Here is an 18,126-nt window from a genome sequence, read left to right on the forward strand (position 1 = left end):
AACTATGCTATGTAAGATAATTTTTTTCTAAAGAAAGGACTCACATCAGAAAGCAGCCACAGGACACCTCAGTCTTTCAGAGAAAGAGAATTTATTGCCCCATTATCAGAAGAAATGAACTTCTTCCTGCCTCACTCAGCCCTGAAGATGCTGTCAGGATTCAGAGGCAGAAGCTGACACTGCCCAGACAGAATCCTGGGTTTCAGTGGAATTGATGCATCATGGATGAGGTGTGTGAATATGCAACAGGCTGCTGCTTTTAAGGGTTAATCCTCTGTTAACGTGGGGCGTTTTTCGGGCTTATGCTGCCCAGAAAGAAGTACCCGGACTGTCTGTAACTCTTTGTTTCTATTGTCTCATATTGTCCTAAATCCAAATTGTCCAAAATTTTTATTACCCTAATTACACTGCTATTTTTATAACCATTTTATTACTGTCAAACTTTTAGAATTTTAAAAAACAAGTGACTGGCGTTTTTCACCACCAGCACACCGAATCCCTAATCCCATTGCCGACACCGCACCTTCCCCAGATGCACCGGCCGCAGGGGCTGCTGCTCCCAGCCGTTCTGAGGAGGTTTTGGGAGCTCCCCGGGCTGCTCCCAGCCATTCTGAGGTGTTTTTGGGAGCTCCCCGCGCTGTCCCCAGCCCTGGCCCACACTCACACTTGATCTTGGCCGAGCTGTTGGCGATGGCCGACCTGGCGAACAGCTTGACGGGCAGCGAGGCCTTGACGCGCCGCACCAGCGGGATGGAGACGCGCGGCCGCTTCACCGGCACCACCCGCGGCACCGGCGACACCCGGCCCCGGTACTCGAAAATCCTGAGGGGAAAGGAGGGGAGGGGAGGCAGCTGGGGCAGCCCTGCCGAGCACTGCCCCAGCCCGAGCCCCGCCGCCATCCCGGGGATTGGGGCCACGGGATGGCGCCCCACAGGCTGGGCTGGACACGCTGACCCCAAAGCCCTCCTTGCCCCTAAATCCTCCCAGCCCCCAAATCCCTCCCGCTCTCAAACCCCTCCTGCCCCCTGAGAGGAACAGTGGATTTGTATTTAAAAAGAAGCTGTGAGTCTGCTGGTAGATAAAACCCGGACTGAGAGAGAAAAGAAACAATGGGAAGGATTCCAGTGGCTGGTGAATGGAAAAAGATATTTGCCTTCACAAATAAACTGTAGGTTTGCTGATAAATGAAATTGGATATTGAAAGATGAAGGAAACAGTGGGGAAGAAAACCCCCCAAATTCCATAAGAATTACCAATCAAAAGGGAGGGTTATACATGAGAGGGAAATCTTTGGGATCAGGCATTCTGGGAAGTCTGCACCTCCCCAGTACCTCAGCCGTGAGGAAAGAGAGAAGGGAACTGTGGCTGGGAAATTGGGATAAAAAGGGAGGCTGAGTCCTCCAAAAATTGGAGAGACCCCAGGGGAATGCCCCATGGCCTCTGCCTTGATTGGAATAAAGTTATTGCTTTAAGGACTGCTCTGTCTCCTTTTTGGACATAAACCTCTGGTGTTTGTGGATTAATTTTCCTAACACCCCAATTCCCTCCTGCCCCCGGCCCACAGAGCCCCTCGGGCTGGCTCTCACCTGTCGTAGAAGTCGTCTCTGTAATAGTCATAGTCGAAGTCGTAGCCACTGCAGAGACAGTCAGGGCACCAGGGGTTAATTAATGCTGGTAATTCATTATTGCTGCTCCCTCACTGCCTGCTGGGCCATCGGGGATGGATCCCGTTCAGGAGGGACCCTCCTGGCTGCAGGGAGGAAGACTGGGGGCTGAAGACAGGAGGGCGGTGTTGGCGGAGGGTGTTAACCTGCTTATCTCAAGGAGGAGCAAGATGTGTGTGGAGAAAAGTCGGGACAAAGGGGATGTTTACGGGGACATTTATTGATTTAAACCTCTCTCTCCCCAGGCAGACAATGACCACGTCCTGTTTTCTTAATCTTGAGCTGCATTTTAACCCAAAAGAGGAGCATTCCCCACTCCCTGGACACCCAGTAACACTTTCCCCCTTGCTGCAGCTGGTTTTTCACGAGGCAGCACAAAGCAGGTGGTTCGACCCCACACACTGCGAGCAGCTGCCCCAGCTGGCCACAGCACCCTGCCCTGGCGTGCTGAGCTCATTAACAGGCAATTAACACTCAATTAACGGCTAAGTAGATGGTGGTGGTCTCCTCGCTGCTCTGAACACACAGAATTAGTGCAGCCCCAAAAGCAAAGCCTGTCCTGCCTCCTGCAAGTGGCTGAAAAGAATGAGAGATGGATAGGGGAGAGGGAAGGGCTGAGCCAGAGGGACAGGGGACGGGGCAGGACGACCACCCAAGAGTGCAGGTGAGAGTTCATCTGGGCTCCTGCATCTTTGACAGAAGTGGCAAAACACCGTGTGGCTGACTGGGATGGCTGGTGGGAAGTCCAGGAGGTCTGTCCTGCCTATTGTGGCACTGAGCTTCCCAGCCAGTGCTCAGTTTCAGTAACTGGCTGGCTTCTGAAAGATGATTTTTCCACCCTCCTTGGGTTCCCCAGGTGCCTGTGGCAGCATCTGGAGACTCAGCCTTTGCTAGGGGGGACCTGAGCATGGCTGGAGACACCAGAGCTGCTTTGGGGCCAAAGAGTTGGTGCCAGGGTTAAGGACAAGGAGGTGGCTTGTGCACCTCCTGCCCCAGTCATGCCCTGCCCTGGGGACTTCAGTGAGGAGATATTCCATAAATGCCTTATCCCTGACCAGCTGCTGCCTGTGGCATTCCATGGGATGGGCACTGCAGGGTCTCACTGCTGAGCAAGGAGACTGGTGGGGAGATGTGACTGTGAAGGTTTGATCACCACAACCCTCCCAGATTCCACTGCGTGGTGGAAAAGAACCTTTTTTGACAGATGAATTTCAGATTCTTTTCAAGGCCCTTCACTTCTGACCCGAGTTGTAGCCAACATTCCTGCTGGGCTCAGAGGAGACAGTAACATCCCACAGCCTCTGTCCCAACCTCTGCCTCAGCTGTGTTTGTTTATTCCCTCTCTGGATTGAAAGGGAAAGGCAGTTCCTCCCAGGGCAGCTGTTGCTGGAATGAACCCAGCTGTTGGTGGGGCTGAGGGGATGGAGATCATAGAATGAGGCCCTTTCATGGAGCTTTTCATGATGGGGAACTGGATTTTTGTTCTAACCCAAGGTGAAACCTGGAGATACAAAAACCCTCCAAGAAAATACCTCCCCTCAGCCTGCCAATTCACTTTGATCACTGAGCATATTTGACTCCAGGTCTGTTTGAAGCCAATAAATACAAAATACCATCAAAACAGGAAGCCATTTGAAAGGAAAATTGAAGTAGGATGCTTCTACGCTGTTATACTCTCCCTCTTCAATTTTTTCCCCACCTTAGATGCAACTCAAATGAAATTGCTGCAATTTTGTAATATTTTCAATCCTGACAGGCTCTGGTGAAGTGCTTCTGGCTCTCTCCAGCACAGCCAGTGTTGTCCCCACTCCCAGGGAAGAGGAGCCAGTGGGATCTCCCTGTGGCTCCAGGGCTCCCAGTGGGATGAAGCAGAGCCTTCATCCACAGCACAAACTCCCTCTGATACCTTGGGTTTTAAGTTTTTCTGTTCAGTTTTGGTGTGCAGCTTTTAGCTTTATATTAATGTTATTGGGATCTTTTCCCAAAACAATCCTATCCTAGCTGGAGACTCAAGGACAGTCTCTTCAAACTTCAGGCCCAAAGCATCAACATTAGAAGAGGAGGGTGGGCAAGCAAGCAAGGAGGGTGAAACTTCATCATTTGAAGCTGTTAATTGGACAGTGAGGTCCTGTATGCAAATGGACTAAAACTTATCAAAATGTGAGATCTCATGGCCAAGCCCTCTTTTGCTTCCACCTTGGAGCCATCCAGGTGCTGCCAGGGTGTGACCTTTGAAGGCACCTCAATAAATCTCCACTTTCTTCTTCTTAGCTCCATCCAGCCTCTCTTCCAGCTCCCTGAGGCATCACCTCCACGAGGAGCTGCTCCTGCTGGGAAGCTCTCTGTGGCTTGGAGACCACGAGGCAGCTTTGGAGCATTTGTTCATAAAGAACACAAATCCTGAGGGTGCTGGGCAAAATTCTGACCTCCCAAATTCCTTTCTCCTGACCCCAATTCACCCTCCTGGTCTGAGCCAGCTTCTGCTCCAAGCCTCTGCTTCCCAGCAGAGCTGTGGGATCAGCACAAGGGCAGCTCTATGGGGCTGTGAGGATGGAGAGGAGGTGCAGCTCCAGCCCAGCACACAGCACTGCGCTGCTGCTGCCAGCACTGTCCTGGGCACAGCCTGGCACCTGGGAACAAGGGATGGAGCCCTGAGTGGGGTGGGCATCTCCCTTTCCAGCACTGACCCTGCCTTGAGGTGTTTGGGCACCTCTGACCTGCACCTGGGCTTGGCTCCAGCACCAATGGGATGAAACTCAGCCTCAAATATCTATAGATCCCACCTATAGAAGGCTGGAGAAGAGCTGGAGAAGGATTGAGATGCACAAGAGCCCAGGTGAAGCCTCTTCCCAGAGCAGCCACTGCTGGATGAAGTGCCAATGAACCCTGCTGATGTTACTGCACTGAGTTATTCCCTGTTTCCATAGGGATGTGGAGCAAAGCTGGGCATGCATGTGTTCTCCTGGTGGGAATCACTCCTGGCACATCTGCAGGGCATTCCCAGAGGCACTGAGGGGGTCACACTGCAGGGCAGGGGCCCCAGAGCATCTGTGGGTGCAAAGCCCAAGGGTGAGGGCTTCTCCTGCCCTGTATCTTTATGGGACTGGAGACATTTCCACCCTTTCCAAAGGAATTGGGAGCATAATTATGCCAGGGAGCTGATCCTGACCTCCCAAAACACAAATCCAGCCTCTGCAGGGCTGCTTGGATTCCTGCTGACTGTGGGGCAGCCCTCAAGGAAGGCAGGGGGCTGGATGATGGATTTGTGCAGCCTGTGGCTGTGTGACCCTGCTCTAACACAGCAGTCACGCACAGCTTAACAGATGATGCCAGGGAGGCAGGGCTGGAGGGTTTTAGCAGCACCTCAGGAATCAGGCTTTGAGCACAGGGCAGGTCTGCCAGGATAAATCCAGGAAAAAAAGCTGGTGAAAGGGAGTGCTTTTAGGGGTGATTGATCCTGAAAATTCCACTGCACATAGGATAAACCATCCTGAGACTGGGAGATCATTTCTCAGTGACCTGGCAACTCTGTCTTTGTGTACAGGAATAGTTTTTGCTGTTTTTCAATCAGCTGGTGACATTGCACCCTTTCAGAATAAAGCAGGGACAACCAGAGAGAAAGGCTGGAGAGCAGGAAGGCTTCAAGGAACACCCTGCTTCCACCTCCTGATGCACTGCCTCTGCTTTGTTGGCCTTTAGCAATCCAACATTCCTACTGCCTCAGGTTCAAAATGCAACTGTTCATAACTGAGGGGCGATAGTTTGCATGTGCTGCCTCTCCACCACATTTGTGGGGCCACTTCTGAGCCTGGAGCTGAACAGCAAATGTGCATTTAAGTATCTGTGCTTTAATTCCTGCCTGGTACTGCTAATCATGAGTGCAATGGTGACCTCAGCTCCCGCCCTTCTGTCATGGCATTACTGCAGTGGGCAAAGAAAAGCTGCTGGATAATGTGGCACTGATCCAACAGATCTTGTGGAGCTGTGTGAGACTCCTTCCTCCTGCACACAGCCAAGGCAGGGGGAAATAAAGGAACGTGGGATGAAGCCTGGCATTCCCAAAGTGCTGGGGCTGCTCTAGGCTGGGACATCACTGCTCACCTCCCCCTCTGCCCCGGGGCTGCTCTCAGCCTGTCCAAGTGCATTTGGCACTGGGATGTCACTGCTCCAGCACCAGGGCCTGGGAGGGGTGTTTGGGGATGGGCTGACACCAGCTTTGGGTGTAGCAGGGGATGGATGCCAGTGTTCATGGGCTGTGACAGTCAGTCAGCAGTGCTTTGTCCCTGCCACCCCTTCAGAGACCCCTCCTGGGGCCAGTGAGCTGCAGCCACCCAGCAGCTCTTGCTCGGGTTGTCCTCTCTATCCTTGTGGCCATGGAGCAACTTTAGGCCCAGCTGTGCAGGGCAGGGCAGGGATTTGTGCCTCCAAAAGCCCAGAGTGGTACTGGCAGAGCCACCTTCCCTTCCTAGCCAGCTGACAGCATCTGCGTGGGATCTCTGGCACCGACCTGAATGTGGCCACAAATGCCCCAGGAAATCCTGTCCAGACATTTGCTGTGCAGGCAAAAAAGTGTTGGCAGAAAGCAGATTTGGAGGTTTTGGATGGGCAGTGAGTGACTCCCTGGGGACACAGTGACAGCAGCTCACTGCCCAGTCCTCCCCACGGCAGCAGGGCCATGTCTGTGCGGGTGGCCAGGGTGCCAGGTGGGAGCATCCAGAGACCTGCCCTGTGCAAAGGGATGCTCTGGGAAGTGCCAGAGGGAGGGAGGGAAAGAGGCCCAGAGATCCAAGAGTGGAGGAGAGCAGGGATGGCAGCAAGGCTTTGTAGGAAGTGAAGGTGCCTCATGTGGAGCCACCTGAGAAAACTGATGGTGGCATGAGCCTGGGTGGAGGTGGATGGGAGCCTACATCCCCAAGGATTTCTGTTTAATACCTGGACACCCACCTAGGCTGGTGGATAGGTAAAAATGTCACAACTGTTTCTTCCTCTATGTTCAAAATGGAATTTCCTTTGCCTTCCCCTCAACCCTCTCATGCAGACTTGGAGTGAGGCAAAGCAAAAGCCAACCTATGGAAAAATCCTCTGCTGTGTTTAACACAGCACTTCTATAAATTACAGTGCTGTGATTTTTTGAAGTGTAACATTTAGAAAAATTGATGGTGGTTTGGGAAACTGTAACCACAGCTCACTGCAAACCTGGGATCCCTGTTTTCCAGGAGATATCCTATTTTCTGCCAGTCCAGATGGCAAAGTTTTAATCTGACAGCCAGTCTGGGATGAAATATTGCTGGGAACAGGAGCAGTGCAGTTCTCTGGCCCGTATTTTAGCATATCCATATTTGTGGGAGGGAACAAACATCTCTCTCAGCAGTCTGAAATATTGGTCATTGCAGAGGAAGGGATTAGTGCTCCAGGCAGGGCTGAGCAGTAAATGAAAAGCTCGTTAGTGCAAGATGTATGGAAGGAGCTGATGTGTGTGATGGCCCCAGCCCCACGTGAGCAGTCCACGTGCAGCTGGACTGCAGGATTTGTGTCAGTTCTGCTCCCACCTCCTTCCCCTCGGGTGGAATCCCCTGGGAGCCCAGGGAGCCACGTCCTGTGAAAGCCCAAATTGTCCCAGGGTGGGAGGAGAAATGTGCCTGAAAGCTGCTTGGGGGGAGCTTGGCTAAGAGGCTCCTGGAAGGAAGCTGGGGATGCCCTGTGGGTGGTGGGAGGCTGCTGGGGCTCTGGGGCTCTGGCTGTGCCAGAGCTGCCTTTTTTAACCAGGATTTGCCATTCCACACCACACCAGTGCAGGACCACGTGGCTGAGTCCGAATCACAAGGTTCTCTTCACGCTTCACACTTTTTTCTTCTTTTTCTGGAAAAATCTCCAGTTCTCTCATGATTTCCCCTTTTGCTACACCCACCTATAGCCCCAATTCTGATTTTAGTCTTTTCCTCCCAACCTCACACTTTCCAACTCCTCCTCAGCCCCTTGGTCTCTTCACCATGAGACTGGCATCAAAATCATGACAATTTATAAATAAAACATGTTTGGGGACCTTGTTTTTTGGTTTTGGGTTCCTCAACCTGCAGGGCACTACTGATACACCTTTTTAAGTTTCCCCTTCTGCAACCAGAAGCAAGAACTTAACAAATTTCTCCTGCATTCCCCTGACTCCAGAGTCTGGGACTAAAATGAAAATCCTCACCTCTTTTGGAAATGATGATAAATTCTCTTGAGCTGAGGGCTCCCTGCCATCTGTAACATGCTCCATGTTCACAGACCTCTCCATGTCCCACCTGCCCCTCCTGTTCCCTTGATCCCTCCTGGGCTGTGCTCCTCAGAACAGGCTCCCTCAGGACTTCCCCCAGCCACCTCCTTGGTTCACCTCCATCTGGCACCCCAAGGGCTTCCCACTTTCTTCCCTTCTCCTCTCCCTTTGACAATCATGCTCCTCTTTCCCTAAATGATCCCTGTTCCCTGTTTTCCCCCACACCCAGCACCTCTGTGCCCACTCCTGCTCCCTGGCTGCAGGGGTTGCTCCTCTTGCTACCCCTCCTCTGCCCACCCTGCCCCAACCCTCTCCAGGTCCAGCACCTGCACAGGTGGGGCCATGCCCAGGACATTTCCCACAACACCAACCCCAAGGGGCACTGCCAAGGGAAGGAGCCCTGGGAGAAGCTCTGGGTGTGCAGCAGTGCCCAGGCTGCTGGGAGCAGGCAGCAGGGAGCTCAGGGCAGGGGTTGGGGGGTGCTGGAAGGCAAACACCAGCCCAGCGACCTCACCCACTGTGGTGAACACCTACCTGTACAAGGCAGAGGCTGCTCTCTTCAGCCCTTTGGGTCTGTTGGGTTTGGGCTCCCCGGCCATGTTGATGTCTGCAAGGAAGGGACACGCAGCTGTGAAGAGGCACATCCCTGCCCACCTTCACCTGCACCCCCAGGGAGCTGGGGTGGATGCACACAGCCCTGCCACAGAGAAATGAGCTCCCCCCACCCACTGCCACCTGCCTCTGGCAGGGCTGGGGCCTCCTGGGGCTCCACAGGAAGGTGAATAAACCCCTGCCTTGGGAAACCTCTTCCTTTTCCTTTCCAGAGCCACTCACCATTCCCTGAGCAGTCAGCACCCTGCACATGGTCCTGTCCACACACACAGACCCAGGACAGCTTTCTTGGGAGAATTCAGTGGGATAAGGCAAAATCCAGACCTGCTGCAAGGTGCTGACTGCTGAGCATCCACCCCTGGGATGGTTCCCAGCATTCCTGGTTATTCCCAGGATCCTCTGGGAATAACCAGGAATGCTGGGCACAGCCAGCTTGGCACTGCTGTGAGTCTGGCTGTGTTAAACTTTCCATGGTGCCCGTGCCTGACCTGCTCTCAGGGCAGCATCTTCTGCCAGGGGAGGGGAGAACGAGCTCCTCTGATCCCCTGAGGGAACGTCACTCCTTGGCCATGGTGCCCAACGTGCTTCTGATGTGAGAATAAAGTGACACAGCCAATTTCATGGAGCTGCTGAGAGCCTGGCAATCCAACATCGGGTGTGGAACCAGAACTCAGAGAGGTGAGCAGCGGCAAATGCCCCACTGCCTTCCCAATCAGCCCTAAACCCTGCTGGTTCTTCAGGTCCTGTGTGCATGAAGAGGTGTCAGACCTCTGGGCATGTCGGATCTGAACTGAGCAAGACAGGATTTGCTCATGTGGATCAGCACTGCCAAGCCCACCATGAAACCATGGCTCTCAGACATGGCAGGAATAAAGAGAAAGGAGAATTTATGTAAAAAACCCCTCATATTTCAAAAATCCAAGTAGTGGAAGGTGAGGAAATGGAAGAGCAGCTGCTGAGTCCATGGGGTTGGTAAGAAGCCTCTTTATCAGCTGGTGGGAGGCAAGTGATCTCCAGGAGCTCAGAGGAGCCACCCCTGTGTTTCTGGAAAAGGCTGTCTGGGTTCAGGAGACTCTTCATCACAGCTGGGTCACCTACTGAACATGTTGGTCCTCAGGGGTGTGCCCTGACCTGCCCTGAGGGACCTGATCCCCCCCAGAGAACCAGAGACTGTCCCACCATGGGCACATCCTGCAGCTCCATGAGACCAGTGCCCCATGGGAGCTTTGGGGTGGACCACAGAGGTGGTGGGAGAAAAAGGTCCCAGAATGGGTTGGGTTGCAAGAAATCTTCCCTGAAAGCCCATCCCATTCCACTCCTGCCAAGGACGGGACACCTTCCACTGTCCCAGGCTGCTCCCAGCCCCGTCCAACCTGATCTGGAACACCCCCAGGGATCCAGGGCTTGCCCAGCCTCACAGGGAGGAATTCCTTCAATTAAGCCTTCCTTTCTGCTACCTCCACCTTAGGGGGCATCCAACCAACTCTGAGCACATCAGGCCATTCAAAACTTTTTTTTTTTTTGTGGTTTATGAAGGGACTTTATGAGGAAATGTGGACAGCTGGGTCCACACCCCATCAAAATCCAGAGCCTACAAAGTGATCCAAAGGAACATCCTGCTGACTTAGGTATAAGCTGGAAAATCATCTGCAGGAGCACAGGGAGGCTGCAGCAGTGCTGGATGAGCTGAGCAGGAGGAGCACAGACTGCACGTGCAGGACATGGCTGTGGAGGAGCATGGACGCACTCCCACTGGCCAGGGCCTTGCTGTGCAACTCCCTGGCTGCCTTTCAGGGTCTGTCAAGACCTTACTCCTGCTGAAGCTGGAGCTTGGCCCCTCTCTGAGCCTGAAGAACAAAAATGGTGTGGCTGGCTCAGCCACAGCCCCGAGCACTGCTCTGGGGGCACATTCCCATCAGAGCCTGTGTCTGCCTTGCTGCCCTCCTCCCTCCACCCTGCCCTGCCCAGCTGAGGAGAGCCTGATGGACAGAGGGCTGCACTTGGGCACAGGGCAGGTGCAGGGCCAGCTGCTGCCAGCAGGAACATTTCACACACAGCCTGCTGAGCCACCAAGGCTGCTGGCACTGCCAGGGAACAAAGGGACCAGCTCTGCCTTGCTGCAGATACAGCCCTGCCCAGCTGCAGCTGCCTGGCTCTGAACCCTTTCTGCTTCCAGGGTGCAGCTCACAGCTGCCAGTCACTGCTCCCACGGGCTGGAGAGCCCCTGACAGCACCAAGCTGGGAACACTCTCCAAGGGAGAGGCACTGGAAGCCCAGGAGAGGAGAAGGACAACAATTAGCTCCATGTCCTGGGTTGTATGATGTGGTTTGGAGCTGTGTATCCTATTTGCCATCTGTCAGAGCTGGGCAGTTCTCTGCTGTTCCTGGGGCAGTTTTCTTTCTCTCTCCCACAGCCCATCCTCCCTCCAGGAGATCTCTGCTGTCCATGGCAAGGGAGTGTCCCTGCAGGGCTGATCAAATTCCACCATCCCATGGGGAGATGCTGCACCCAGGGGAGGAGCCAAGCATTCCTCCCTGGATCCAATCTGCCCTGGGAACAGCCCAGCAGCCTTTGCCCACTGCATTCCCAGAGGAGCAGCTTTCTGCTGCTCATACCCAGGCACCTGTTCCCACACTCAGGGGGAGCTTGTGCTTTTCCAGTCCACATGGCAGGGGCAGGGGATGGTGTGGATCCAGCTTCCAGTGCCTCCCTCAGGCAGCTGCCTCCTGCAGTGTCTGCAGAAGGCACCCCAGAGGCTGCCAAGACCTGCAGGGACAGTCCCCTCAGCAGGGTGTCTGCAATGTCCCCTGGCAGCCCCAGCCTGTCCTCCTTCTCCACATTCTACACAGCCATTCCTCCTGTATTAAGGGAAAAGCCTCCAATCTTGATTGTCTCACCACAGCTTTTCTCTGCTGGGTTCTTCTGCAAGGGGAACATCCCAGAGCTCACTGCTCCCAGGAACACCCCAGACCTCACTCCTGCAAGGGGAGCACCCCAGAGCTCACTCCTGTCAGGAGCATCCCAAACCTCACTCCTGTCAGGAGCATCCCAAACCTCACTTCTCCCTGGAGCACCCCAGAGCTGACACCTGCCAGGAACAGTCTGAGGAGCTCTCCTGTGCTCAGCTTGGCCCACGAGGGGCAGGCAGATCAAATGCAGCTGAGTTTGCACCTCGTACAAGACATGAACATGACACCCAGCTATCACACAGTAATTTTGCCTCCTTTTGGAATTCCAGCCCTTTGGGATCAGCAGTGATCAGAGGTTTCCTGAGAGGAGGTTTTCCTCACAGCAAACCTTTCATCTCTCTCTCCAGCTAAGTGAGTAGGTGCTCCCTGTCTCTTGGCCACATCTCCTCTGTCTGGAGCATCACAAGGAGCTCCTGGGCTCCCCCAGGCCCTCTCCATCCTATCTCAGGCTGCACATGTGGGCAACATCTGGGCTGGAAGCATTCCTGGCACGCTGAGCTCTGCCAGGTCTGCAGCTCCACTCTCTGGAGCTCAAGAGAAGTGAGCAGAAGTTTCTGGTTAAACCTCAAAGGAAGCAGCATGGCCTCAGCACAACTTCCTATGTCAGGCTGTGCCAGCAGCAGGGTGGGAACGGGCTGTAAATTGCTTTCCTTGGTGCCCATTGCTGCAGCAGGCTTGGAAATCACAATTTTTCATTAAAAATCACCATTTTTCATTGAAAATCCTCACCCCAGTTCTAATTCTCAGCTTGGAGCTGGTGACCCCTCAGAGCAATCTGAAAAAGCAAAGATGCAGCTGGGGGGATTTGCTTGTTAGCTCTCATGCCACAGCAGTGCAGACTGGGGGAAGTTCTCTCGTTTAACATCTGCTGGCTGTAGTCAGGCTAAGCTGGTCTGGAGATCAGCTCTCCTGACAGGCTGAGGGTAAGGCCTGCTCTTGGAAGGGAAGCACTGAATCACAGAATGAGCTGGCTTGGAAGGGACATTAAAGCCCACCCAGTGCCACCCCTGCCATGGCAGGGACAGCTTCCACTGTCCCAGAGTGCCCCAAGCCCTGTCTAACCTGGCCTTGGGCACTGCCAGAGATCCAGGGGCAGCCCCAGCTGCTCTGGGCACCCTGTGCCAGGGCCTGCCCACCCTCAGAGGGAACAATTCCTTCCCAATATCTCATCTAACCCTGCCCTCTGGCAGTGGGAGCCATTCCCTGGGCTCTATCCATGTCTTTGATACCAGGCATTGTCTTTCCCCACCCTTGTTCTTCCCCAGCAGTTCCAGAACAAGGCCCTGGGATGATCCAGAACCGTGGTTTTGCTGTTTGGCTCCTACAGTCACAGCTCAGAGCTGAGGTTTTGGGCCACAGTGTCACACGTGTCTTTGATCCCATCCCACAGGGGAGGGGGGGCCTTCAGCCCCTGCCTGGGGGTGCTTTTGGAATGCTGTTCTCCAGCTCTGTGCCTGGCCATGGATCCTGCTGACCCTGCCTTGTCACTCTGGCCCTGCTGGGTCATCACTGGGTCGGCTCTGACCCTCTCTGCAGATCCAGCATCCCAGTCTGACTGAGCACTGGCCATCCCTGCACCATCCCCCACGGGACTGGTGCTGTTTGGGTTTTGCCTTTAGTTCTTTGATATCTTCTCTGTATTCTTCACACATTATTTGTAACTCTGTCACCTGTTGTGACTATTTTTTCCCAGTAATTTTCCAAGGTCTTTCCCCAGGCAGAAAACCCAAACAAATTCCAGAGCTCCAAGCCCTGAGGGGTACAGGACCCCAGTGCTGCCTTGGTTCTTCCTGGGAACCAAGGCTGAGAACAACTCTTGGAGATCCATTCCATGGACAGAGCACAGCCAGTGCCAAGGGGGGACTCCAGAGAAGGGGCTTGACCTGGGGGGAGTTGCCTCACCACTTGTGCCCCTAATTGGTACTTTTTATCAATTATGCTAATTTCCTAAAACCTATAAAAATGTACTCACACCTGGGGGGGTGGTGGGCTTTTGTGGACACCTTTCCATGACTACCCCTGAAATCCTTCAAATAAAAATCCACTTTTATATTTGTGGAGGGATGGCTACGTGACAAAGGCCACGCAGACATGCTCTGGCTAGCTGACCAAGAATTGGGAAAGGACCAGACCCAGCTAATCTGAGTCCCTACACCTGCAAGGACACTGTGGCCTTGAGCATAGCTGTGTTACGATAACAAGATGCTGTAGCTGAGAGAGGCATGAGAAAAAGGAGATGTAAGTCGTAAGGAATGAGGACGTAAGAGAGGAGCTGATATCTATAGTATAACCAATAGATTGCTTAGCTTACAGAATATGTATGAGCTTATTACTTGTTGTGCATAAATGTCTGATGCTCTCATCAATAAACAAAGCTTGCTGATCGCTCATATTGAGCGTCCGAGTTCTCCCTCCCCACGACAATATTCACAGAATGAATTACTGGGGAAAGGCCACAGCACAGCCCTCCCAGGGGCTGACAGGGGAAAGGCCACAGCCCAGGCCAGCCCAGCCCACCCAGGGCAGGGCGTGGGGCACTCACCCAGGCTCTGGCCGGCCAGCACGCGGCCGTTCTCGCCCAGCACGGCGGCGCGCGCGTGCCGCTCGTTGGAGTACTGCACGAAGGCGTAGCCCTTGTGCACGGAGCAGCCGACCACGCGCCCGTACTTGGAGAAGATGGTCTCCACATCCGACTTCTTCACCACCGCCGTGTTCAGGTTCCCGATGAACACCCGCGAGTTGATGGACTTGGGGTCATTCTTGTTGGTGATGTTGCTGGTCTGCACCTTCAAGGACATCTTGGATGCCTGCAAGGAGAGGTGGGGAGGCAGGAGGGTGTGAGAAGGAATTCACGGAAAAAAGGGTGGGGAGAGGGCAAAGCTCTCAGTGGAGGAAGCAGCTCCTCAATTTCAGGTGGTCACAGCGGGGCAGATCCCACCTCCGGGAGCCCCTGGGTGTTGGGAGACCACTGGCACAGTCAATCCTAAATTCAATCTATTTATTTTCAATTCAATCTATTTTCAATTCAATCTAAATTCTTGATTCTGGAAATCAGTTGATCAGGCTGGCCCCTGGTTGCTTCTGTGTAGGGCCAGGAGCTGAACTTTAATGATGCTTGTGGGTCCCTTCCAGCTCAGGGTGTTCTGTGATTCTAAGGTTGCTTTTAGGGGAAAAACCAAGATTTAAATCCATTTCACATCTAAGTGAAAGCTTTAATGCTGTCATACCAAAGCTTTTACCTGTCTATGCTAAACCACAATTCAAAGAACTCTTTGTGAAGCAGTCTGCATCCAGCACCTCGGTTCATGCCTGCTTTTCCAGGCTTTCCCCTGCCAACAGTGCCCAGCCCAGCCCTCACCATGCACGAGGATGGGTTTGTCCCTGTGAGGCCACACTCACACCTGGAAGGGGACTGGGGATTTCTGGATATAAATGAAGAGATGCAAGCAGTGATCAGCCCACGTGCTCCTGCTGGCACCTGCGCTGCACTGTCTGCACGCCGGGCTTTGGGCTGGACTTTGTGCAAACAGGAGGTGTCACTGTTAGCCTGGAAATCGCCATCACAGCAGCTGGGAGCCACTCCAACCCCTTCCCGTGGCTGCCAGGCAGGATAGGATCCTCCTTGGGCAGCACTGGGGACAGGTTTGCCCTCTGAGCAGGAGGGACAGGGCTGGAAGTCGTGTGAAACCCAAGGCAGTGTGACCTGGCTGCTCCAACTCCAGCACAACCCCCAGCTGTGCAGAGCTGTTCCCACCTTCCAGAGCCACAGGCATGTTTGGGATCCTGCTGTGCTGCACACACAGGCTGTGGGACTGACCCAGGGGCTGTGCAAGGTGTTCTGTGATGCACACGGAGGTGCTGCTCTTCCCCAGCCCCTTCCAGCAGCAAGCACAGGTGTCCCCACACCCAAGGGCAGCACCACCAGGGTGTCCACAACTTCTGGAGGTCCCCAAGCCTGGCACAGGGGCTGTGCTGCTACCACAGGGCCTGGTGTCCCCTGCCCTGGTACTGCCTGGCTTGGGGGTTTTGGCTCTCTGGGCCCCAAGTCTGAGCAGCCTGCTCTGAGGTGGGGACAGCTGGTGACATTGCACCCTTTCAGAATAAAGCAGGGACAACCAGAGAGAAAGGCTGGAGAGCAGGAAGGCTTCAAGGAACACCCTGCTTCCACCTCCTGATGCACTGCCTCTGCTTTGTTGGCCTTTAGCAATCCAACATTCCTACTGCCTCAGGTTCAAAATGCAACTGTTCATAACTGAGGGGCGATAGTTTGCATGTGCTGCCTCTCCACCACATTTGTGGGGCCACTTCTAAGCCTGGAGCTGAACAGCAAATGTGCATTTGAGTATCTGTGCTTTTAATTCCTGCCTGGTACTGCTAATCCTGAGTGCCTGCCTGCCCTGGTACAGTCCCCGTGGATGCAGTCCCCCTGGCCTGCTGTCCCCAGCCCAGCCTGCCCCAGGCACTGACAGGGCAGTGTGGGATGTTCCAGCTTTGCTGAGCCCTCAGCCATGGAGTTCCCTTTCCTACACTCCTGCCCTGGCAGGCTGAGCCTGCCAAAAAGCCACACTATTTGGGGGTTGCACCAGGACTTCCCAAAACCCCAGTGCTGCTTCTTGCTGGTGCTCTCCTGCACAGAGATTCCCCACAGGACACAAAATCTCTGGTTGCTTCTCTCTTCTCTGCTAGAGGGGAGAACATCATCACACCCAGCTCACCCTTCACCAGGGGAGCTCCATTTTGGCTCCTCAGGGATGTTTGTGGGAAATAGATTCGTAGAAAATTCTTGAAACTTGACAGGAGCAGCTAAAGCTGATAGGCCAAGAAATGCTCAGAGTGTATTGTAATTAAGAAATTGATTGTAAGGACATAAATTATAACATCTGTCTTATCTCACCCTTCTCATGAGACTAAAAAGAAAATCAAAGTTTTTTAAAAGCCTCTCAGTTGCTCCCTCTCTAGGTCAGAAAAGGGCACAATCCAACAAATGCTCAGAAAAGGGCACAATCCAACAAATGCTCTCCCTCCTGAGCTCCCAGCCCTGCCCAGGGTCCCACCCTGCCCAGGTGCCCACACAGACAAGCAGCAGTGTCAGGGCCCCCCAGCACCAAATCCCAGCAATTCCAGGACAGGGACATGGCAGGAGACTGCCCCATGGCCACAGGCAGAGGGGTTTGCAGCCCGAGCCATCCCCCAGCAGTGGGCTCTGTGCCCAGCTGCCAGGGCACAGCTCCACCTTTCCAGGGAGCACAAAGGGCTGCACACTCCACCCCTGGCACCATCCAAAGCCAGGCACAAGAGCACTGCAGACACTGCAAGTCTGAGCCTCTCTGTGAGGATGTGGCTCCACAATAAATCTCCTCTGGCTCCAACCCTGCCACTCCATTAACCTGCCACTGAGGCTGGAAATAATCTGCCTGCTAAATCCAATCTTGAAAAAAAAAAGAAAAGTTAGACTTGGTCTGAGTCTGGCTCGTTGTATTTTCCCTTTCACACTTACAGATTAAAAGAGCCAGAGACTTTTGTTTTATTACTTTAAAACCAATTCCTGGCAGGCAGAGTTTTCCTAAAAACACTGGAAAAAACAGCCAAAGGACAGGACTTTCAAAGGAATCTAAGTGAATTCAATTCTCAACCTTTGGCAAGTGGTGCTCCAACTTCCAGCCCTGTATCAGCCCTTGTTTAATGCTCTTTATTTGAACTTATTTTTGCAATGCCACCTGGAAGAGGGTCCCAAAGGAAACTGGTGCAGATGTTCTCCCAAACTGGGGAGAAATGGAGACTTTTCCCAGCTCTTTGGTCACTCTGGGTACCAGCCTAAGCCTCAAGGACTCATTTCACAGAAATCCTGAGGATCTGCACCAAGCCCAGCTGGAGGCTGCTCCAGGGTGGCCCCAGTGCCCAGGGAATCTCCATCCTGAATGTGGCCAGTGTCTCCTGGAATCTCCATCCTGAATGTGGCTAGTGCCCACTGAAATCTCCATCCTGAATGTGGCCAGTGTCTCCTGGAATCTCCATCCTGAGTGTGGCCAGTGCCCACTGGAATCTCCATCCTGAATGTGGCTAGTGCCCACTGGAATCTCCATCCTGAATGTGGCTAGTGCCCACTGAAATCTCCATCCTGAGTGTGGCCAGAGAGTGAGAGGGAAGTAGTCCAATATGCCAGAACATCACAGATTGTGGGGTTGCTTTAACAATCCCAGGTCTGTGCAGGGCTGATGGGAGATGGGACAGGGCCACCAGATGGCCAAGGCAAGGTCAGGCAGGGTGATGGCCACGCTGCTGGCAGGGCTGGGCAGGGGACCTGGTGGCAGATGGAGATGGAGGTGGAGATGGAGCTCTCCAGGGCCATCTGCCCATGCTCTGCTGGCCCTGCCCGGGCAGACAGCAGGGATTTGGCAGCAGGGACAAGGCAAGGTCAAGGCTGGGGAATGCTCAGAGGGTTTGGGCCCCATCACTGGTGTCTCACAAACCCCTGGGCCCTGCAGCCTGTGCATGGTGCTCTGCTGCTGAGCCAGCCATCCCCTGGAGAAATCAGCCTCCTTTTCTCCTCTGGGATTTCTTCTTAAACACAGCACTCACTTGGCACCACTTACTGGCCTCCTTCTTCTAACAACTGGGAAAGGG

At 53.8% G+C, this 18,126-nt stretch overlaps 1 protein-coding gene across 3 annotated transcripts in view; it reads right to left on the minus strand.

The window, feature by feature from the left end:
- The window catches only part of RALY (RALY heterogeneous nuclear ribonucleoprotein), a 134,569-nt gene that overhangs the window by 8,572 nt on the left and 107,871 nt on the right, over nt 1-18,126 (minus strand). For all 3 annotated transcript variants that reach the window (XM_018917176.3, XM_050982111.1, XM_050982110.1), the window contains 4 exons: nt 14,045-14,309; nt 8,455-8,527; nt 1,587-1,634; nt 665-822 (listed from right to left, as the gene is read on the minus strand). In XM_018917176.3, the coding sequence (XP_018772721.1) occupies nt 665-822; nt 1,587-1,634; nt 8,455-8,527; nt 14,045-14,300 (535 nt within the window). In that variant the 5' untranslated portion in view covers nt 14,301-14,309. The remainder of the gene's footprint in view (nt 1-664; nt 823-1,586; nt 1,635-8,454; nt 8,528-14,044; nt 14,310-18,126) is intronic.

Source organism: Serinus canaria, chromosome 20 (assembly GCF_022539315.1).
Source record: "Serinus canaria isolate serCan28SL12 chromosome 20, serCan2020, whole genome shotgun sequence".
In the NCBI taxonomy this organism is placed as follows: Eukaryota; Metazoa; Chordata; class Aves; order Passeriformes; family Fringillidae; genus Serinus; species Serinus canaria.